Source organism: Engystomops pustulosus, chromosome 4 (assembly GCF_040894005.1).
Source record: "Engystomops pustulosus chromosome 4, aEngPut4.maternal, whole genome shotgun sequence".
In the NCBI taxonomy this organism is placed as follows: domain Eukaryota; kingdom Metazoa; phylum Chordata; class Amphibia; order Anura; family Leptodactylidae; genus Engystomops; species Engystomops pustulosus.
In genome coordinates this window covers 21,006,329-21,031,314 of record NC_092414.1, presented here as the reverse complement: position 1 = coordinate 21,031,314, position 24,986 = coordinate 21,006,329, and the positions used below count along the sequence as shown (strand labels likewise).

Genomic DNA, 24,986 nt, shown 5'->3' with positions numbered 1-24,986 from the left:
CCCTGATCTGTGTTACTTCCATGCAATGGCATTCAGAATCAGCAGATCAATTTTGTATGTTGGACCCCCAGTTGTGTACAGGCACCTGTAGTCAGTAGGACCTATGTTTGAGAAATTTGGGGGTGAGTCACACATGAATCACCCAAATATAAGTGAATTTGCTGATTTTAGTGTATGAAGACGTGAGCCACTCACAACACAGACCGGTCAGACGTCACACAAAATTCTTTGCAAGTTGCATTAGCTCATTCTTACATCTGGAAGTCAGAAAAACTGGTTGGGTCACCTATTATCCGGAAAATGGAGTAAAGCTCTTACCTTTTGACAAGGGTGAGGCCCAGTGATCCGTGGACAGAAATGAAACACCTGCACAATGGTGCTAAGAAGCGTGACTGACGGAGGATGATCCAACAACAGAGACAGGAACATGGCGGCTGGTGACATTGTCCATGTCTGGAGCAGTCATAGATGCCAAACCCGTAACAAAAATGAGATTGTCCTGGAACAGGAGGACCCAATGTGTTGTAGCACCTGCCCTGTCTAGTCTAAAGAGCAAATATCGTAGAAAAGTCTTCATTGAAGAGGTAAAAAATTGAGCTCCTGGGACCATAACTTTACCTGGTCCTACCAAAGATGACTCCACCATGATAATAATACATTGTACGGGTCACCATAGTGTAGAAGGTCCAACTGAGGTCACAACTTCTACCCTCTGTAACCTGGATTGGGCCACTTGTTCCATTAGGTGATATTATTGATATTATGGTGTACCTAAGACTGTAGAGAGAAGATGGTTGATTTGGTAATCACGTTCTCACCATGTTGAAACCATGAGTCCCTTTCCTCAGGAATTATTTTCTATTGTGACCTTCACAGTCATATTGATTGTGAAGGACACAGTTCTGAGGATTCCAGTTTTTCAAGCATGGTTCCTTATCTCTAATCTGGATCTTGTAACAAGAAAAAGTCAGAAAAAGTACTGTTGCTTCTGATCCATACCAAATCTAGAGAGCAAATTACGGTACCAATTAAATAGGGTTTTCCAAGAAGGATATTGGAGGCCAACCTTGGGATAGACCATTAATATCAGATTGGAATGGTCCAGACCCTCCGAAGATCGATTGTAGGTGTTACGACGCCTGAGGAACCTCTAGTGTTTACATTAGTAGTGATAATGCTTGCAATTGTAGGGTCATCTTGATCTCCTCAAGTGAATGCATGTGTAATAACATGCATTGTGACATTCAAGAACACAAATTGGCTTCAAAGAGATGATGGGTGAAGGTCTTAAGAGTCAAATTTACACCAATTCGTTATCGACATCCTGATCTAGGGATACCATTAATATCCTAATTTGGAAAGACCTTTTTTGAAAATCTTGACTCAGGTCAAGAAGAGTTTTCTTCAGAAGAACCCGTGCATGAAAAGTGTCCTTCACAATTCTCATTATGCCGGAGGTTGGGGACCCTTCCTGTGACCAATTAAATTTACTCACGTGTCATGCTTCCTTATCACATGTCTTGAAAGAAGAGTCTTCTTCATAAGAACCAAGAATGGAAACATGTCTTCAGAAGAGTCCCAATGATGATACAAGGGCCCTTTTAACACTAGTGAGGGGTCAAGAGGTCATAAAGTTGTCACAACCGGATCTTAAGATTGGACATAAGTCATGCCAACGATTGTGACAACCTTTTCTATTATCCTGTCCAAAAACTTGGGTCATCACTGTGAAAACTCTTCCCATGTAGGGCACTTCGGAAGAAGGTTCTCCATCATGGAAGCTTGACACCTGAGAACTTCTAAGCCAATCTTAATGGTCAAGGTGGTTCCCGACCTCCAGCATGATGATGGTAGTAGTAGTTTTGCAAAGAGGCATACCGTATTTTTCAGACTATAAGACGCTTCTTACTATAGGACGCACCCCAGATTTAGGCTTCCAAATAAAAGGAAAAATATATTTTACACCAATTAAAATATCCCTGTTGCTCGCACTAAAGTTCAGCTATATGCACACACAACACACACAGCTCAGCTATACGCACACACAATACACACAGCTCAGCTATACACACACAACACACACAGCTCACCTATACACACACACAACACACACAGCTCAGCTATACACACACAACACACACAGCTCACCTATACACACACACAACACACACAGCTCAGCTATACACACACACAATACACACAGCTCAGATATACACACACACAACAGACACACAGCCAGCTATACACACACAACACACACAGCTCAGATATACACACACACAACACACACAGCTCAGATATACACACACACAACACATACAGCTCAGATATACACACACACACAAGACACACAGCTCAGCTATACGCACACACAATACACACAGCTCAGCTATACACACACAACACACACAGCTCAGATATACACACACACAACACACACAGCTCACCTATACACACACACAACACACACAGCTCAGCTATACACACACAACACACACAGCTCAGCTATACACACACACAACACACACAGCTCAGATATACACACACACAACAGACACACAGCCAGCTATACACACACACAACACACACAGCTCAGCTATACACACACACAACACACACAGCTCAGCTATACACACACACAACACACACAGCCAGCTATACACACACAACACACACAGCTCAGCTATACACACACACAACACACACAGCCAGCTATACACACACACACACAGCTCACCTATACACACACAACACACACAGCTCAGCTATACACACACAACACACACAGCTCAGATATACACACACACAATACACACAGCTCAGCTATACACACACACGACACACACAGCTCAGCTATACACACAACATACACAGCTCAGATATACACAAACACAACAGATACACAGCCAGCTATACACACACACAACACACACAGCTCAGATATACACACACACAACACACACAGCTCAGATACACACACACACAACACACACAGCTCAGATATACACACACAACACACACAGCTCAGATACACACACACACACAACACACACAGCTCAGATATACACACACAACACACACAGTTCAGATACACACACACAACACACACAGCTCAGCTACACACACACACAACAAACACAGCTCAGATATACACACACACAACAAACACAGCTCAGATATACACACACACACAACACACACAGCTCAGATATACACACACACAACAGACACAGCCAGCTATACACACACATACTTCCGCCATTACCCTTCTTCTTACCCTGTCCCAGAGCAGCATGGCAGTATCAAACCTGTGGTGAAGTAAGAAACATGTGATCAGTCACATGATTCTGACATCACCGCAGGTCCTGTACCTGTAGGACATTGGGGAGAGCAGTCCGGAGCCTCTCCTCTCTGGGAGATCGGGTGCAGCTCTATGTCAGGGCATCACCCAATCTCCATTACAGTGGTCAGGAGGGTCTGGCAGTGCTGGATCCTCCTGACCTTTGGTCTATAAGTCGCATGGACTTTTTAGCAAGATTTTTTCTTGCTAAAAAGTGTGTCTTATAGTCCAAAAAATACGGTATATTATAAAGATTCTGAATGAAGAATTTGGTTCTAAATGTTGATTTTCTATAATTTTTCTACAGCGCGGAGATAAAATGTACAATGGTCATGACCTCACTAGTGGAAAATATCCAACGGCAGGTAATTACATGATATGAAGGCGCTATTTTCAGATTATTACATTCGTTTTATTCAAATTGGCTATTTCCATGCCCCCGCCGCATGCAGTTTGCGATACAAATTTTTATTTTTAGAAGTTTCTTCGGAAAACACACCTAATGAATCACGAAAAAAACCACTTCCCCTAATAGGCGACATGAAAGGGGATCTGTCACTTGTAATCCTGCACATAGGTGACAACCTGGAGGCTCCGGGGGATTATGGAATTACTGGATGGAAAATTGTTTATGTTTTGTATAATCACAGGAATTATGGCAGCAGGAATTGGATATGATGTATAGTCATGTATCGCAGTATAATTTCTGAATTATACCCTCGCTGTAGGTCATCAATATGAGATTGTGGGGATCACAGGTCACTGATTCATATTCATAGGTCACATAAGTCCTATACAAGTGAATTGGCTGAGGTGCAATCCCGAGAACAGCCACTATGTAATGCACAGAGCAGTAGAGCCAATCTGATATTCATGACCTATTCTAATCTATGTCCTGAAACACCCCATTAGGTTTCTGCTGTCATTTATAGAGTACTTATGGACATACAGGTGCAACACTTAGAGAATAACTGTCTCATATCTGAGGGTCCGAATGCTGAGACCCTGTCTATAATGGAAATGGGGATCCTTAACCCCCATGTATGAATTTCCATTTTCAGGGGTCTACATCTTGGCTGCCCCCTACTGGAGACCTAAAAAAAATAGCAAACATTTTTATCGTATTGTATAGGGGCACAGAGTAACATGAGTGGTTGTTAAAGGGAATATTAATAATAATAACTCTATTTATATTTATATAGCGCACACAGATACCGCAGCGCTGCACAGAGCCAAATCAGACCCTGTCCCTCACTAGAATGGACCCCCACCGATCACTAGAATGGATCCCCACGATCACTAGAATGGATCCCCACCGATCACTAGAATGGACCCCCACCGATCACTAGAATGGATCCCCACGATCACTAGAATGGATCCCCACCGATCACTAGAATAGACCCCCACCGATCCCTAGAATGGACCCCCACTGATTACTAGAATGGACCCCCACCGATCACTAGAATGGACCCCCACTGATCACTAGAATGGACCCCCACCGATCACTAGAATGGATCCCCACTGATTACTAGAATGGATCCCCACTGATCACTAGAATGGACCCCCACCGATCACTAGAATGGACCCCCACCGATCACTAGAATGGATCCCCACTGATTACTAGAATGGACCCCCACCGATTACTAGAATGGACCCCCACCGATCACTAGAATGGACCCCCACAATCACTAGAATGGAGCCCCACCGATCACTAGAATGGACCCCCACCGATCACTAGAATAGACGCCCACCGATCACTAGAATGGACCCCCACCGATCACTAGAATGAACCCCCACCGATCACTAGAATGGATCCCCACTGATCACTAGAATGAACCCCCACCAATCACTAGAATGGACCCCCACTGATCACTAGAATGGATCCCCACCGATCACTAGAATGGACGCCCACCGATCACTAGAATGGACCCCCACCGATCACTAGAATGGATCCCCACCGATCACTAGAATGGACGCCCACCGATCACTAGAATGGACCCCCACCGATCACTAGAATGGACCCCCACCGATCACTAGAATGGACGCCCACCGATCACTAGAATGGACCCCCACGATCACTAGAATGGACCCCCACCGATCACTAGAATGGACCCCCACCGATCACTAGAATGGACCCCCACCGATCACTAGAATGGACCCCCACCGATCACTACAATGGACGCCCACCGATCACTAGAATGGACCCCCACCAATCACTAGAATGAACCCCCACCAATCACTAGAATGGACGCCCACCGATCACTAGAATGGACCCCCACCGACCCCACTGGTAGTCTACCCTTGTAATTGTGGGGATTGCCAGCAGTCGGACCTGTGGCACTTAGTGCAACCCCTTTAAGATAAGTAAACAATATGAGATAAATTGGGAACTGAAACCCCCTCAATCACTGGTTCACAGTAGCCTTTATTTTGGAACTATATGGTCTTGAAGTATCTAGAAGTAAATAGCTGTGTCCTAGGTCTATGTAATATGGCATTGGAGCTGCTGTGCCATGGCACTGCCACTTAACTGTGGATGGAGCTGTTTGGTCCTGTACACTGTATAGTTTCAATGTTGGAGCAGCGAAGAGCAGATGATCATTGGAAATGCACTTGCAGTCTTGGGTTTTAGACCCTCACCCACCAATGTGATATTAAAATCAGACATCCCCTTTAAAAACTATCTAACTACTGGATTATAAGAAAGTGAGCTAATTCATACAATAGTTCACAATTACTGATGTATTAGTGGGGTATATAGGGGATAATACCCCCTGGTGTGAGACTGGCCCACCAGAGGATTCTATACTCCATCCCAATACTGGAGCCCAGACATACAGCAGAAGACAACCCCATTTGGAGGCTTCTTTTGTCTATGTCCTAGAAGTCCTGGTATCACCTAAACAGAATCTGCATTGTGACATAGCACTGGAGGAAAGCTGGGTTACTAATTTACTATTATTTATGATGTCACCTCCCAACAGGATGTGACCCGACACAATGTTGCAAAGTGAAGAATCTTCTGAGAAATATTGACTGTTCCTTTCCCAGAACGCAATAACACAAACCCTGCAGACTATTGCATCTGACTTCTCCCACAGCCCCAGCAACTAGTTCATCACCTGTTGAGGACAGATTCCTCCCTGCAGCGCCCCCCTATGGTTCCTTAGGGCACTCCCCATCCTGCAGTGGCTGTAAGTAGAGGAGAATGAGAAGAATTTCAGTGTGATTCCTCTCTGTAGTGACAATCTCTCCATTTGGCTTGCAGCAGGCTGACATTCCCATTGCTGCTGCTTGGCTGCTCATTCCTCTGCCTCGCTATTGGCCAATGCTCAGATCCCCTGCCTTGAAGCCCCGCCCCCTGACTTGAGCCCAGTCTCTTCTCTGTCTGCTGCTTTGCTTCTTTGCTATGATGCAGTGCAGGGCTCAGAGCTGGCTGCAGAGCTGTTGGAGGAGATAGCACCGTCACATCGGACTTTGTGAGCCTTCTGCAGCTCCTTGGAAGGAGAAGAACCTTGTGGTTGACTATTCCTTGAAGAGGGGTAGGCTTGGTCATCCCTTTAAGAGACAAATAACTGCAGCAGTTGCTCCTTTATTTTTCCTCCCTTTAGTTTTACTGGTGCAGTATGAAGTGCAGTTATGGCAAGAAGAGGTAAGACAGCTGTGAGGACACTGGAAGATTTGACCCTGGATTCTGGTTATGGTGGTGCAGCTGATTCCGTCAGGTCTTCCAACTTGTCCCTGTGTTCCGATTCTCACCCGGTAGCTTATCCCCATGGAGGAAACTGCTGGCTTCTAACTGACTCCATGCACAGTAGACACAACAGCTTTGACACTGTCAATACTGTCCTGGCTGAAGACTCGGAGGTCCTGGACTGCTCAGGACAGTGCTCCAGGCTGCCTGACCTTGAGGAAGTCCCCTGGAGCCTTGAGGAGCTTGAAGCTCTTTTGAAGAAAGAGCAGATACTGACTGGTACCAGCAAAGATGTCCTCTCCAAGCTGTCCACCCTGGTCAGCAGGTCCCTCGTCAGGATTGCCAAAGAGGCTCAACGGCTGAGTCTAAGATTTGCCAAATGCACCAAGTACGAGATCCAAAGTGCCATGGAGATAGTCTTGGCATGGTCGCTATCTTCCAGTTGCACCGCCTCGGCCCTTAGCGCTCTATCCCTATACAACATGAGCACTGGGGATAGGCTAAGCCGGGGCAAATCGGTGCGTTGTGGCCTGACTTTTTTGGTGGGGAAGTTCTATAGGTGGATGGTGGACAGCAGGGTGGCGCTAAGGATCCACGAACACTCCGCCATCTACCTGACAGCCTGCATGGAAACCCTCTTCAAGGAGATCTACAAGAGGGTCCTGGCCATGCCTCGCCCCGAGAAGGAAAACGAGGCGCCAAACTTTACTCCGGAATCCCTGGAACAAGCGATTAGCAACGATTCGGAGCTATGGGGTTTACTTCAACCTTTCCAGCACCTTATATGCGGTAAAAACGCTAGTGGTGAGTAGTAGAGACTTATGTAGCGGTGCTTTAATAATAAGGCTATCCTGCTCATTGGTATTCAAGGGGGGTCATCCAGTGCGTCACAGGTGGATGATCTTTTCGGATGGTTCTTATTTGGTGGTTACCTGTGATGTGAGCCATTGCTTAGAATACAACCCCCCTTCCCTTCCCACATGCTTGGCACATCTGCATTGATAACAGGCCATCTACGGTGCCAAATAACTGACCTTGATTGCGTCAATGTGAATATGCCCCAGGCAGTATCTCCTCCCAGTGACACCTGTATATAGGATGAATCCCCCCCTACCCTGTGCCCACCAGTTCTGCATTATCAATCCTGGTCGGAGACCCTTCCCACATAATTGTTGATCGCACTGGTCTGGACTGGTGGTTGGTAGCTGCTCCATTCATGGTTTTGGGGCTTGTTTACTCACATTGGCAGGGATTTGGCAGGCGTTTGGAGTGCTGTGCTATTTAACCCTGTGCTTGTATGCTGCACACATCCATAGGTGTGTGTGTATGTCTCATACAGTGCGTCAAGTATACAGGCAGTGAATGGCATTCTCTATCCGGCTCTGCTTCATGTGTTGCTGCTGCTGCTGCTATGTGTAGCTGGTGTTTGTAATGTGGTTCGACGTAGAAGTTGTAGGAAAATGCAGAGCGGTCGCTGCACACGTACAGGATGTATAGATGTAATGTTTGTGCAGATATGTTCATACACACTCAAGCTCACAGATATATACACACATATATACATGCTACAGGTGTAGTCTCATACACACTCATATATCATCGAATACCTACACCCTGTACATACATACAGGCAAACACTGCCCATACACACTCATATGCCCATACACGTACAGTGACACAGGTGTACTCTATATGTACACACTCATATGCCCATACACGTACAGTGACACAGGTGTACTCTGTATGTACACACTCATATGCCCATACACGTACAGTGACACAGGTGTACTCTGTATGTACACACTCATATGCCCATACACGTACAGTGACACAGGTGTACTCTATATGTACACACTCATATGCCCATACACGTACAGTGACACAGGTGTACTCTATATGTACACACTCATATGTCGACATATACGTACACACACTTCTATATTATACACATATACATACACAGGCATACTCTATGTACATACTTATGTGTCAATGCATACATGCACCCTATACATACACACACATAGGAATTCTGTATATGTAGACAATCATATGTCATTACATACATACACCTTATACTTACACACACACATATACTCTATATCTATACACTCAGATACACATACATAAACCGCATGCATGCGTATACCGCATACTGAATATGATATGTATACAATAATATGTAAACCCATACTTACACCCTGCACATATATACACGCAGCTGTACATATATATATATATGCTAGAATATGTATATATGTGTATATGGTGACATGTTAACAAATTCATACACCCTGTTCATATGTACACTGTCATATTTCAAGCCATACATACACATTGTACATTCATACACAAGCAGGTATACTCTATATCTACACACTCATAAGTTCACTCAGACATATGCATACATACACTGGCATATTTTATATGTGCAAACTCATATGTTAACACATTCATACACACATACAGACATGCGCTATGTACACAGCTACCCCCTATGTGCATACATATACACTTATATACACTGCTTGTGCACACATAAACACAGGCTATATGCAGATATACATTGTACAAGTAAACATAGCTACATGTGTAACTCATGCATGCTCACGTACACACATGCGATTCAATTTGTAGTTGCACTCAAACAGGCATAGACATACATGCTATATATACACACATATACACAGACACACAGAGACATACATGCCATATATACACACATATACAAAGACAAACAGAGACATACATGCCATATATACACACATGTACACAGACACACAGAGACATACATGCCATATATACACACATATACACAGACACACAGAGACATACATGCCATATATACACACATGTACACAGACACACAGAGACATACATGCCATATATACACACATGTACACAGACACACAGAGACATACATGCCATATATACACACATATACAAAGACACACAGAGACATACATGCCATATATACACACATATACACAGACACACAGAGACATACATGCCATATATACACACATATACAAAGACACACAGAGACATACATGCCATATATACACACATATACAAAGACACACAGAGACATACATGCCATACATACACACATGTACACAGACACACAGAGACATACATGCCATATATACACAAATATACAAAGACACACAGAGACTTACATGCCATATATACACACATATACACACAGAGACATACATGCTATATATACACACATATACACAGACACACAGAGACATACATGCCATATATACACACATATACACAGACACACAGAGACATACATGCCATATATACACACATGTACACAGACACACAGAGACATACATGCCATATATACACACATGTACACAGACACACAGAGACATACATGCAATATATACACACATGTACACAGACACACAGAGACATACATGCCATATATACACACATGTACACAGACACACAGAGACATACATGCCATATATACACACATGTACACAGACACACAGAGACATACATGCCATATATACACACATGTACACAGACACACAGAGACATACATGCCATATATACACACATGTACACAGACACACAGAGACATACATGCCATATATACACACATGTACACAGACACACAGAGACATACATGCCATATATACACACATATACACACAGAGACATACATGCCATATATACAGGCATATACACAGACACACAGAGACATACATGCCATATATACACACATGTACACAGACACACAGACACATACATGCTATATATACACACATGTACAGACACACAGAGACATACATGCCATATATACAGACATATAGCGTCATACACACTGACATACATTCATACAGTGCACTATACACACTATAACCACAATGATCAATATCCACACAAATAACATAAAACACCCAACTACACAAGAGTATAAAACCTGTAACAATGCAGCAATCCAGCAGATATAAAGTATCACCAGGACGCACATTCACTGCAGTATTTGTCCCCATCAGTCACACATCTGCAGGGGGGGGGGGGCAGTCACGGTACATATAGTCCCCGCACTGTGTGTCATGTCCTGATATATGATATGTGACACGTCTTATTGATGTTCATTTCTGCAGTGTTGGATGGCGTTTTTTTCCCAGCACTGTCTCTACTACTTCTCCATGCATTGGGTTTCCATGTTTTATGAGGTCGTTTTGGGGGGGGGCTCCACCATAGTGTGGGGGAGGATATTTGAGTATAGCCAATGGCGATAGGAATGCAGCCATGTTACACCCTTCATATGAATGGGACCATATTATTTTTAAAGGGATGAGTCTACTATGTAATATATATGGGGGCATCGCGGGATGCAAAGCTCCAGTGTGATGGAGCTCCGCAGAGATGAGGACAGTCAGAAGTGGATCCCCTAAGGTTCATATAATTGGGCAAGTGTGAATTACCCTCTTAAAATCTTGAGTAGTCAGTCCGAGGGCGCCAAATGCAAGCTAAGTAGACAAGTCACAGCTGTTATGTGTAAACCCGGCAGCCGCAGAGCCAACCTTTGCAGCTGGTACTGGGGAGGGGGTCACCCACATCTAATGGGCACTGTCAGTCTCTTCTCAGATGCCATAATATCAGTACATATAGGAGGAAAGGTCTGAACCACTTCAGGAGTCATCCTACCTTGGTATCCCCTGTTCTACAAGGATGACCCTCAAGTCCTAGGACCCAGCTCCAGTGCTCTTTTCAGGTGGTGTAGCTAGAATTCCCCTTAAACTATTATAAGGGTCTGATAAGGGGGAATCCGCAATAAAATATCTGCCAAATCCGGTGGGCTCAGGTTGCAGCCAGTAATACATACAATGTTGGACTGTCCTACAGGAGGAGCAGAAGATCCTCTGGTGGACCCAGAGATACAGAAGAAGACCAGTAGGGTCTATTTACTTGGGGCCATCAGAATAATTTTACCTGTTGGACCCAAAGAACCCCAGTTTGAGCACAGTTTGTCACATACACACTTTGTTGGACTGTCCCTCCGGAGGAGCAGAGGATCCTCCGGTGGGCCCGGCCTCTAACCTTATACTGCACCCCTGAGATACAACAGAAGACTAGCTAATTCAGAGGCCAGTAGAGTCTATTTCCTTGGGGCCACCAGAATAATTTTACCTGTTGGACCCAAAGAACCCCAGTTTGACCCCAGTTTGTCACATGCACACATTGTTGGACTGTCCCACCGGAGGAGCAAAGGATCCTCCGGTGGCCCCAGCCTCTAACCTTATACTGCACCCCAGAGATACAACAGAAGATGAGCTAATTCAGAGGCCAGTAGAGTCTATTTCCTTGGGGCCACCAGAATAATTTTACCTGTTGGACCCAAAGAACCCCAGTTTGACCCCAGTTTGTCACATGCACACATTGTTGGACTGTCCCACCGGAGGAGCAAAGGATCCTCCGGTGGCCCCAGCCTCTAACCTTATACTGCACCCCAGAGATACAACAGAAGATGAGCTAATTCAGAGGCCAGTAGAGTCTATTTCCTTGGGGCCATCAGAATAATTTTACCTGTTGGACCCAAAGAACCCCAGTTCGGCCCCAGTTCATTACATACATACAGTGTTGGACTGTCCCACCGGAGGAGCAGAGGATCCTCCGGTGGGCCTAGGCTCTAATCTTATACTGCACCCCTGAGATATAGGAGAAGCCTTGCTAATTCAGAAGCCAGTAGGGTCTATTTTCTTGAGGCCCTCAGAATAATTCTACCTGATGTGCCCGAGGAACCCAAGTTCGACACTGTATACATATAAATCAATGTAGAATTATGTGTATATTTTAATGTAGACAAACCAAGTCCTCCTGAGTCAGCTTTACTGTTGATGTTTTATGCCGGTGCCATCACACGATACACATGCTTGGCAACTCACCTCTTCTTACTACCCAGTGGCTACACGTCGGAATGGCACCATGTCCTCCCGTTGTTTTCTATTTGAAGATAATTTGCGCTCCGTAGAGTGATGTTATTATGATGTGTCTGACACAACGAGCATCGTAATTAGCGTGGGCGAGATATCCTACATCATTCTCTTATAATTGTACTGTGTAATGATGGATGCCACTTGCTCCGGACGTCACTCTCAAGTCTGTCTTTGAGTTACTTAGCTTCAATAAGAGGGGATCTAAACTCCTAGATCCACCCATCGAAATATTGTCTATAGGGGTTAGGACACTTAACCTGTGATGTCACCCCATTATGGAGCAATAGAGCTAAGTGGGAGGTCAATGAATGGTGGGACAGCCATCCAAAGCCATCGTACTTCAAGATATGGACATAAAGTGGTTGAACTAGTGACTAGCTGTTTTAGGGTGGGTTGGGTTGAGGTTGAGAGGCTCCATTTTTATTTTCCTTATGGTACCAACTCAGGTAAATTACCATATTTGGGATGGATGCATGGTTAGGTTAGGTGTAGCATAGTATTATGGAGAGTAAGATCTCATATTATGTCTCCATGCTCACTGTACTACAAGATTTGGACCAGTGAAGAGTCATGTTATTTTAGGATGGGTTGAGGTTGCGTGAGGACCCATTTTTAGTTTTTTCTATGGTTCCTTCTTAGTCAAGCATCATATTTCGATTAGTAAATGGGTTAGGGTAGTGTAGTAGATATTATATATAGTAAGATCTCAAGTTTCCACACCCTTCTTACTACAAGATATCAACAACTGTCCTACTATGTTAGGATGGGTAGAGGTTGAGAGAGGCCCAATATTTTCGTTTTCGCTCAGTCAAGTGCTGTACCATATTTAGGATCCGTATGTGGGTAGGTATAACATAGTAGATGCTTCATACGGTAAGATCTCAAATTAGGTTTCCACATCCTTCATACTACATGTCCATGTTGCTGAGCAAGTGACCAGTCCCAGGATTTTAGGATGGGTTGAGGTTTCGAAAGGCCTAATTTTTTAGTTTTCTGATGGCACCCTCTCAACCACGCACCATATTTAGGACTGGTCCATTGGCTCTCTGATTACTCATCAAGACCACAATCTTATGTCTTACTAACAACTACTAGTCTCAAGTAGAAATAAGTCCTCATCAGTAATCGGGAGCCAAAAATTTACTTAGCTTGGAACCTTACATGTAGTAGAATGCTGCTTTTTGGGTAGTAGTCGGCCCCACCAACTTGGACCCTATGTAGGGTGAACATTGAGGGCCACTAAGCTCTCTCTCTTCAAATCAAACATGACTAAATTACTACATCTGCTATATCTAGATATATCTGTCTTGTACGTGTGGGTGGTAGTATATATAGACTGGCTATTGTCAGACCGTGACATTTGCGTAGTTACGAGGGACGTTGTGCTAATAAACGGTGGAGTTTTGGAGAAAGGATAGTGGGCAACGAAAAAAAGTCCACAAAAACAAATAGAAGGAAAGTCCCCCTAGTAAATACCCAGAGTTCACACGTCCCGGATGACCTGCTGAGTGGCCGTGAAGCCAAGGCTTACTCATAACTTTGGTGAAGGCCGCGGTGGGGGCCACAGTGACGTGTGGGGGCGTCCTCGTCTAACGTGTGTTCACTTTATGACAATACCCTCAAAAACACCCAATAAACTGAGTAACAACTTCCCTTTTTGCTGTTGTGAGGAAGTCATTCTGATAGACTCCGAGTTCCGGGTTGGTAGTAAAACAAAAAATCTGGTGCCGAGCCATGGACGGTCATGAATAAACAAGTCTGAGATTTCTCTTTCTATGGACGTTCTGGGAGAGAGCAAAACAGAATTCCTGGATAATTATCTGATGAGAGGAACGTGCCACAGCCCCAGCTACAGGCATGTGTGGAAGCATGTGGCCCCTGGCACCAGAGCCAGCCTATGTAAACATTACAGCTCACCTCTAATCCCCACCATGCCCCGGGGCCGCAGCCACCGCCAGCTACACATTCACTTTCTATGCTCCTGCATGGAAACTAAAGCCACTCACCCGTCTGCATCTCTGGCCGGGCTCTTGACTGCAAAATGTTTTAGTTTATTTTCTATGTTATGTTATGTCTATGGTTTGGCAGTAAGAGATACAGCTGTCTGTCAGATCTATTATCTGTCTGTGTATTTCATATCTATCTAATATATATATATATATATATATATATATATACTGTCTATATTTCATCTATCTATTCATTATATCTAATTATCTATCATATACACACACACATATATATATATATATCCTAATCTATCTATCCAACTATATATGTAAATCTATCTAAAGTATCTTCTATCTGTCTATACAGTATCATATCTACATTATTTATCTGTCTATCTATCTATATGTTTCGCATCATATCTATCTATATCTACTCTATCTATCTATCTCTATAATTGTTTGTATCTATCAGTCCATGTATTTTATATATCTATCCTTATAATATCCTATCTATCTCATATCTATCTATCTCATATCTATCTATCTATCTATCTATCTATCTATCTATCTCATATCTATCTATCTATCTATCTATCTCATATCTATCTATCTCATATCTATCTCATATCTATCTATCTCCTATCTATGTATCTCATATCTATCTATCTATCTATCTATCTATCTATCTATCTCCTATCTATGTATCTCATATCTATCTATCTATCTATCTATCTATCTATCTATCTATCTATCTTATATCTATCTATCTTATATCTATCTATCTATCTATCTATCTATCTATCTATCTATCTCACATCTATCTATCTCCTATCTATCTATCTATCTATCTATCTATCTATCTATCTATCTATCTGTCTCATATCTATCTCATATCTATCTCTCTATTCATCTTCCTATCTATCTATCTCATATCTATATATCTCTCTATCCATCTATCTGCCTATCATCTATATATCTATCACTATCTATCTTCATACTGTACATGTATCCTATATACTTTTATCCTTCTACCTCCTATCTGCATTGCTCTCTATTTTACACACATGTACTTTCTACAATATATACAGAAAACCTTCTCCACTCTCAGCTCATTTCCACAACCGTTTCCTCCCACGCTCCAAAAACATACTTAGGCTAATTGGCTTCCACATATGTGTGTGTCTGAGATGGGGAAATTAGAATGTGAGCCCCACTGGGAACTGGGAACTGTGCGTGGACATTCTGTCAAGAGTGCGGCAGAATACTGGGAAATAATACGTGTTTGTATCATTGCCTCTTTTAAGATAAAAGTTTTTAACTATTCTAATTATACCAGAATAAAAAAGTTTTAATTGCAGTAGTAATAAACAACTCATTTGAAATAGAGATGTAATACCCCCGGCATCCTGAAGGCGGCGTCTTTCCGGACTAACAGCGCACAGATATTAGCGCCATAATACAGGAAATGGGAGATTGTTTTATTTTCTGGTAACGTTCTCTTTAATCGTAGATTTTTGTTACATCCGGGGGTGTTTCCTCTGTTTGTAGTGGTGGGTATGGAGTGAAATCTACTGTATTGTCCACAGTCCCTTCCAAATAGACATATACAAGGATAAAACTGTAACCCCCACAGTGGAGGAAGATCTGTCTCCTATGGAGAGAGGAGGAATCTTTGAAGCCTGTGTATCATAAATCTCATTGCAGAGAGCAGGGGAAGGGTTTAAATTACATATCATGGATCTCAGTACAGAGAGCAGGGGAAAGATTTACATTAAATATCATAAATCGTGCAGAGAGGAAGGGAAAGGTTTACATTACATATCATGAATCTCAGTACAGAGAGCAGGCAAGGTCTTATGATATGTATCATAAATCTCAGGGCAGAGAGCAGTGCAAGAGTTTATGTTATATATCATAAATCTCAGTGCAAAGAGCAGGGGAATGGTTCAAATTACATATCAAAAATCTCAGTGCAGAGAGCAGTGTAAGAGTTTATGTTATATATCATAAATCTCAGTGCAAAGAGCAGGGGAAGGGTTCAAATAACATATCAAAAATCTCAGTGCAGAGAGCAGGGGAAGGGTTTGCATTACATATTATCAATCTCAGTGCAAAGAGAAGGAAAAGGGTTTATAATACTTATCATAAATATCAGTGCAGAGATCAGGGGAAGGGTTAATAATATGTATCATAAATCACAGTGCAGAGAGCAGAGCAAGGGTTTAGGATATTTAGACTTCCAAGCTGCAAATGTGATCAAAGCGTTGTGAGAGAGGGTCCTGCCACAACTACAAACCCTATAGATACAGCAAAATAATAATAATAATTCCTTTATTTATATAGATTAAGCAGCGCTGCACAGAGCTTGGGAAATCAGTCCCTGTCCTCAATGGAGATCACAATCTAATCACCTACCAGTATGTTTTTGAGATTGGGAGGAACCGGAGGAAACCCAAGCAAACACAGAGAGAACATACAAACTCTTTGCAGATATTGACCTGGATGGGACCTTGAACCCAGTACCCCAGCAATGCAGGGCTGTAATGCTAACCACTGAGGCACCATGATGCCTACACATGATATTGATAGCCCTGATAGCAGTAGCAGGAGGATGTGCCGTCATTTTACTGCATTATATTGTACATTTTCCTATAGTAATAGGTGACACGTGATGTTTGCTTGTCACAGACTTAGCAGCTTTGTGTGCAGCCCCTTTAATTCCTCATAATGCCAATATGGATAATAACTCTCTTCCCTCCGGCGGGTAACACTTTGACTTCTGAGTTTTTCCCCTGACAAAGATTTTCCTTTCTCACATTTTAATTCTTCCCCCTATGGGGTTTGTAATTGCTCGATTTCTGGCAAACTTTCAGCACGATATTGTTCCCAGGCCGCGCTCCTTACATTGTTTTTCGGCTCACAATCCACTGGAGTGAAAACATTTCCCAGCGGAAGTAGCGGTATTTTTTTGGTTGTTTGAGTTTTTTTCATCTTAGTTCATCTTATGGGATTTATTTTCACCAGTTTCAGGGCGGCTTTGATGATCTGGATGAAATATTGGTTGTGGAATCGCAGCAAATTTTGAAGAGGAATTAGACATTGTTAGAAAATTACTTAAAGGGATATTCCAGACACATCGGGGCACATTTACTTACCCGGGTCTTCCGGCGAGCGTTCGGGTCTTCCGGCGATTCATGAAGGTCCTGCGCCCGAAGTCCACCAGGTGGCGCTGCTGCGCCGAAGTCCGCCGAGGTGCCCCGGAGTTCATCGTCTTCATCGTGGTGCATGTGAGTATGGCCTGTGCGACCAACTTTTTTTTTAAATGCGGCGGTTTTTCCGAATCCGTCGGGTTACCGTTCTGCCACGCCCCCTGATTTCCGTCGGCGCAAATCGTAAATATTCGGGTAACGCGTCGGGAAAACGCGAATCAGGCCCTTAGTAAATTACCCCCGTCAAGTTATCACCTATTCGCAGGCTTATGGGTGGAGGTCCTCTTACTGGGGACAGGGGTAATAGTTGGAACCCCCACCAATCATCACATAGGGGGTCGTTTACTAAGGGCCCGATTCGCGTTTTCTAGACGTGTTAGGCCCCTTCCACACTAGCGAGTGTGATGCGATGAACTCGCATCACACTCGCAACGCAAGCTGCCGGGAACGCACGGCCCGAACCCTGCACCGCGGGAGTGAACTCAGCATGTCAGTTCACTCCCGCGGTGCAGCGTTCGGGCCGTGCGTTCCCGGCAGCTTGCGTTGCGAGTGTGATGCGAGTTCATCGCATCACACTCGCTAGTGTGGAAGGGGCCTTACCCGAATATTTCCGATTTGTGCCGATTTTCGCTGTATTGCCCCGGGATTTTGGCGCATCGGTGCTGGCATGCACGCACCGGAAATCAGGGGGCGTGGCCAAACAAAACCCGACGGATTCGGAAAAACCGCCGCATTTAAAAAACAAAAAGTGCCGCGGAGCTTGCACTTACCTTCACCAGGAATAGGCCGGTGAACTTGAGTGCAATTCAGCGGACTTCAGCGCAACAGCGCCAGCTGGTGGACGTCGGAGGAACTGCCTTAGTGAATCCCGGCCTGACCCGAATCCACCGCAGAGAACGCGCCGCTGGATCGCGAATGGACCGGGTAAGTAAATCTGCCCCATTGTCCCCTATCTACTAGATTACTGTGACATTACCTTTAAAGAGGACCTGTCACCTCTGTCATCTTGATTTTAGTAAATCCTTGTGTCCCCTATGAAATATCCACCATCTTTTCTTAGTTCTCCATGTTGTGCCCTTCCTCTTAGAATTGACAACTGGGTGTTACCCCTTGAGAGCGTTGCCCTGGAGAGTCTGGCATCATTCAATGAGCGTTGCTAGGGTCAGACATTGCAGGGACACGCCCCCCTTTAACTTTTGAGGGTTCAGTTGTAACACCCAGTTGTCGATTTATCAATTCTTAAGGGCACAATGCAGAATTTTGGGAAAAGATGCCAAAAATGTTGATTTTTGTTGGTAAAAACAAGTATTTACTCCGTAAAAGATGACTCTTTAAAAGGCAAAGTATAATAAAGTGAATTGCGATCTGGCAGATCAAGAGGATCAACTTTTTGGTAATTTGGTGAAAAAGGGTTCATATATTTTTTATAAAAATTTTTTTTTCATCTTCAACCCCAAATTACCGTATATTGACATGGATAGAAGCCAAGATCTAGGGCCATGTAGAGCTGCTGTAGTTGTAGAGCTCTCACACTACATCTACCATGATGGTTTTATAGGAAATCTACCACCAGGATGAAGGATTGTAAACCAAGCACACTTACATGCTGGTGTGTGCCAGGATTTGCTCTTCTTTTAGTTTAGTTGTTGCCAGAAAAAAAAGCCTTTAAAAATTATGCAAATGAGGCTACATTGACGCGTGCCCACCGTACTGTAGCACGGCGGGCACATGTCGGCGCCGTTCCATAGAGGAACATTGCACACGGCAATGTATTCTGGGAGAATCCCGTAGGGCGCCGTACGGCCATTGCCGTGTATGGGGGAATTATAGCTGACATATATACGCCCCCCCCATATGGCTGTGTGAATGCAGCCTGAGACTGAGCGGTTCCGGGGTCAAGAGCAGCTATGGAGCCCCTCAGGCTCATTTGCATAATTTTTAAAGAAATTTTTTTGTATAAACAAGGACATAGGAAGCTAAAAAAAGAGCAGATCCGGCCGGAGGGGGCACTCACCAGCATGTAAGAGTACTTGGTTTACAATCCTTCATCCTGGTGGTCATAAACTATTCATAGTCTCTGGGCAGTGGCGTAACTAGAAGCTGATGGGCCTCAGAGCAAAGACTGTGCCAGGCCCCCGATTATAATGTATGGTTTATAGTAATAGTCTTCTCATATGGGAAAGTGACACCATAAGGGCCCCCTAAACCTCTTGGGCCCAGGTGCGACCGCAACCTCTGCACCCCCTAAAGTTACGCCCCTGGCTCTGGGAGTTCTCATGCCTCCTGTTTACTACATAAAACTTGTCATGCTTTGACTAGAATCTGACATTATATCTTATTTTACTACTGTAAATTGTTCCGTTCCCACAAGGGAATGAGAGAAATCTTTTAGACCAATCATAGAGCAGCTTTCATTTTGAATTCAGCTTTTTAAACTTGTAAGCTGCCCTGTGATTGGTTGCTCTGGGCTATAAGGCCAGTTTCATATGGTTCCCTGATGTCTTGTGTGTTGTGTATGACCATGTGATGACACTGGCGGCCATTGCTGTAATCACAGAGCCTCTGCTTGTAGACTGAGGCCGTATGTGACAGATAATGAGATCTGTTACCTTGGTTACTTCATACTTAGCAGCTAGCAGACTCCTAATACTGACAGATTTAGCGATCCGCATATTAACAGGATTTAGTAAATGTCCGTTTTTCAATATAATCTCATTTTAGGCTCAGAAATTCTTCTTGACGCTAGGCTTTCACTTTATTATTTAAAAAAAAACTGAATAAATCTCAAATTTTTTTTTACGGCCTATCCATGACATAGGTCATCGATTAGTAAGGTCTGACTTCCACCGCCCTCAGCGATCAGATGATCACAGAAGATTAGCAATGATGTGAAGGCCTTCAAGTGAAGACTCAGCTGCAATTCCAGACGCCACCACTATGAAATGTGTGGTGTACTATAAAGAGGCCATATTGTTCAGTAAATTACCAAATCCTCTTGTAATTGGACCCCTATTGATGTAATATTGAAGACCTATCCTAAGAATAGATCATCAATATTTAAAGGGGAAGCTCAGATAACATTCTGAATAATTGTGACACCTGCAATTCACAAGATTCTACTTTCTAATTCTCTCGGGGTCCTATCGCTGGAACTCCCACCAGTCACGAGATCAGGGGTCCAGAGCATGCCCCATTCAATCCTCATATTCAACAGTTAACTTCTAATTTAGAGAATAGCCCTTTAAATACTACAAAACCCGTTTAAAGGTGTTTAAGGTTACATGGGTATATACGAGATATGGGATAGAATTTGATTGGTGAGGGTGTGACCACTGGGACTGCCACCAATTTCAAAAACGAGGTACCTATTATCAGAATATCCCTTTAAATCCAAGAAAACACCTTTAAAGGGATTGTTCCATGTTTAATCTTACCCCCTATCGATAGCATAGAGGACAATTATCTGATCGGTGAGGGTCGGATCACTGGAATCAGCAACAATTTATGAAAATTCAGGTCCCTTAAATGGAATATTCCTTTAAATCTCAGAAAACTCCTTTAAAGGGGTAATTCCATGTTCTTAATCCTTAAGTTCTTAATCTCTTAGTCCTTAATCTCTATCTACAGTATAGGGCATATTAATATGATCGGTGTGGGTCTGAACACTGGGATCATGAATAATTTACGAAAGTTCAGGTCCTTTTACCAGGATATTACTTTAAATCTCAGAAAACCCCTTTAAAAAGGGGTAGTTCCATGTTTAATCCTTAATCCCCATCCACATTATTGGGCATAATAATACGATCGGTGAGGTTCTGACCACTGGGACTGCCACCAATTTAAAAAATCTGGGTCCCCTTACCAGAATACCCCTTTAAATCCTAGATAAAGAACCTTTAAAGGGGTAGTTCCATGTTTAGTCCTCAATCCCTATCCACAGTATAGGGTATAATAATATGGTTGGTGCTGGCCCAGACCACTGGGACTGCCACCAATTTCCAGAATCAGGTTCTTGTTTCCACTAATTAAAGGAGCGTCAACCAAATCATGGATAGAGGATAACTATTAAAATTTGACAATTCTTTTAAATTGTTAAATTCTGTGTTCCGGCCTCCACCACTAGAGGGAGCTTGCTGTAGACTGTTATATCAATAGCTTAGATGTATAGTCAGTATGCGGGATGCTCTTCAACTCCCTCTAGTGTTGGCTGCAGCTTTTGTATATTTGAATACGGTAGTTTTGCAACAATGTATCAGGTAAATTCTATGCCCTGTATGCCATCTATGATCACTTGAGCATGCCCCCTCCTATAATTCCTGGAATATGTAGCATGACACAAGGACTCCATCAAGGATTCCTGCGTAGCGTGCCTCTTCCATGCTAATTTCGACTTTAATAAGCAATCCCCGTCTTCCCTCTCGCCCGCGTAAAGTGTTCGGTATCCATGGTGCCGCGAAGCTGAGGTTAAAGCATTGCAAACAATTAGATGGTTTTACAGACTGTTATCTATTCTCCCTAAAATACACACATTATAAAGCATCAGGGACTCTCCGCAGCCAGAAAGTAAATTAACGCGTATTTACTGGCGTACGCGGGGCTGGGATTACCCCCTCGTGGCTTATTTTAGCCAAAAATAATGGGAATATTTTGCTTGCTGAGGATTGGTTAATTGTTAATAAACTATGACCTATTGGCGGTAATAACGGGCAGAGGAAAGAGAGGGGATTGGAGGCGTAAAATTTGGATTATAGGGGTCAGTTCACACAGATAAGCCCTGTATATCTGCCCTATTAGACTATATACATGACATCGAGATGGACCCCAGCCCCTCCCCTGCTGTAGATCCCCAAATATCTAAAAAGAAGTCTGTTATTCCTCAGTTATTCCTCCTGGAAATGTCAAATGTCTGTTAACAGTCCCTGTCCCTTAGTAGACATTACCTGACGACACACCCCTTATTACTAATTGCTAATTAGTTAATTAATATTCACCTTGTGGCCATGTCAAGTATTGCAGCTCATAATCAAATTAAATGGCTCTGAACTGCAGTACCAGGTATGGCCACAACGAGCTGTCAACTATTGCAGATCATAATTAAGTTAAATGGGTCTGAACTGCAGTACCGAGTATGGCCACAATGAACTATATCATATTTCCCATACAGAAAGGCTTTGCTGTGTTCAGATACAATATCAATTCCCTTAAAGGGGCGAAGAATTGAAAAAAACTGTAGCAGAGAATTCATCTATTTAAAGGGAATGTCCTACAAAGGAGATTATTTGCATCCCCAAAGCTTGTCTCAAATCATCTATATATTACATCAATATCTAACGTGTAATACTACATTTGGACTGTAGGGGCGCCGCAGGGAAAATGTGCCGCAATTTCTCCAGTGATATCAACAGTTTGTTGCCCCTGGCGTACTGCTACACTGTAACAAACCGCAGCTGTGTAAAAGTAAGACTTAAGTTTAATCCAAAACAGTGGTCTGGGATTGTGTCAAAAGTATGTGCCCCCCCCTCATTTCAATACAAGGACTATAAATAATTTGGCCATTGCCTGTCATCGCGGAGCAGCAGACCCCGGCGTATTGGGCCTCAGATATATTGGCTGTTGTAGTAACGCCTTCTTAGATTTCAGCAGTTTTGAGAGGACAATAAAGGGTCCTGTGTTGTATCACGAGTTTGGCGCGGTGCCAGGGGTATCAGCGTGGCACCGAAATTGCTGTTTTAGATTAGGAACCTCTGGACTAGGTGTTCGGTATAATTACAACCCCCATTCTCCTTCCCCCCTGTACAGTCTGTTATGCCGGTCGTCTGTGTGTAACCTGACCCGGGTAGGATGCGTTGCAGGATGATAAGTTGGCGTTCGCCATCTGGTGCGGAGATGAAAACAAGGGCAGGGTGACGAGATCTCAGGTAGAAATGATCCCATATGCGTCTCTTATACATTTTGGGGGCTGCTTTTTGAAATTTACCCTTTAAAATGGGGTGATAGGAATATGTATTGATGTCAGAAAAAGCTGTGAATGTGTAATCAGTAAGGATCGACGCCGATCAGTTACCCATGTGGCCATGTGTGGTACTGCAGCTCTGGAATTGGGCTAAACTGTGGAAGACCCTGTGAGGGCTGGATAGGAAAAAAAAAAGAATGCATCCAGTACTTACCTCTTTATTGTTCCTGTGTTGTTCCAGCACTTCTTGTTTTCGGGACAAACCGAAGCGGAATTCTTGGTAGGTCACGTGACCTGCTTCATTTAATGAGCGTTCCTCTAGGACCAGGGGTAACAAAGAATCTCCTGGAGAGCGGAAATAACATCCTGTAGTCTGAGAAAACCACCTATTGGCTAAAGTGAGTCCAGTGACCTCCCCTCCTGGGGCAGGCACAAAAAACGGAAGCACCAGATTAATGCAGAAACAGGAGCTGGAGCAAGGTGAGTATGCGTTCTTTTCTTTCCAACCCTGCCTCCTAAGCCAACCCCTATTGTGATGAGTATATTAGAGCTCCACCCCCTATTGTGATGAGTATATTAGAGCTCCACCCCCTATTGTGATAAGTATATTAGAGCTCCACCCCCTATTGTGATAAGTATATTAGAGCTCCACCCCCTATTGTTATAAGTATATTAGAGCTCCACCCCCTATTGTGATGAGTAAATTAGAGCTCCACCCCTATTGTGATGAGTATATTAGAGCTCCAACCCCTATTGTGATAAGTATATTAGAGCTCCACCCCCTATTGTGATAAGTATATTAGAGCTCCACCCCCTATTGTGATGAGTATATTAGAGCTCCAACCCCTATTGTGATGAATGTATTAGAGCTCCAC

General features: G+C 43.4%; 1 protein-coding gene across 2 annotated transcripts in view; it reads left to right on the top strand.

Moving 5' to 3' along the window:
* Nucleotides 1-6,741: 6,741 nt before the first annotated feature.
* ABTB3 (ankyrin repeat and BTB domain containing 3) overlaps nt 6,742-24,986 on the top strand; it is a 142,641-nt gene continuing 124,396 nt past the window's right edge. For both annotated transcript variants that reach the window (XM_072145440.1, XM_072145439.1), the window contains exon 1: nt 6,742-7,838. In XM_072145440.1, coding sequence (XP_072001541.1) covers nt 6,980-7,838 — 859 coding nt within the window. In that variant the 5' untranslated portion in view covers nt 6,742-6,979. The remainder of the gene's footprint in view (nt 7,839-24,986) is intronic.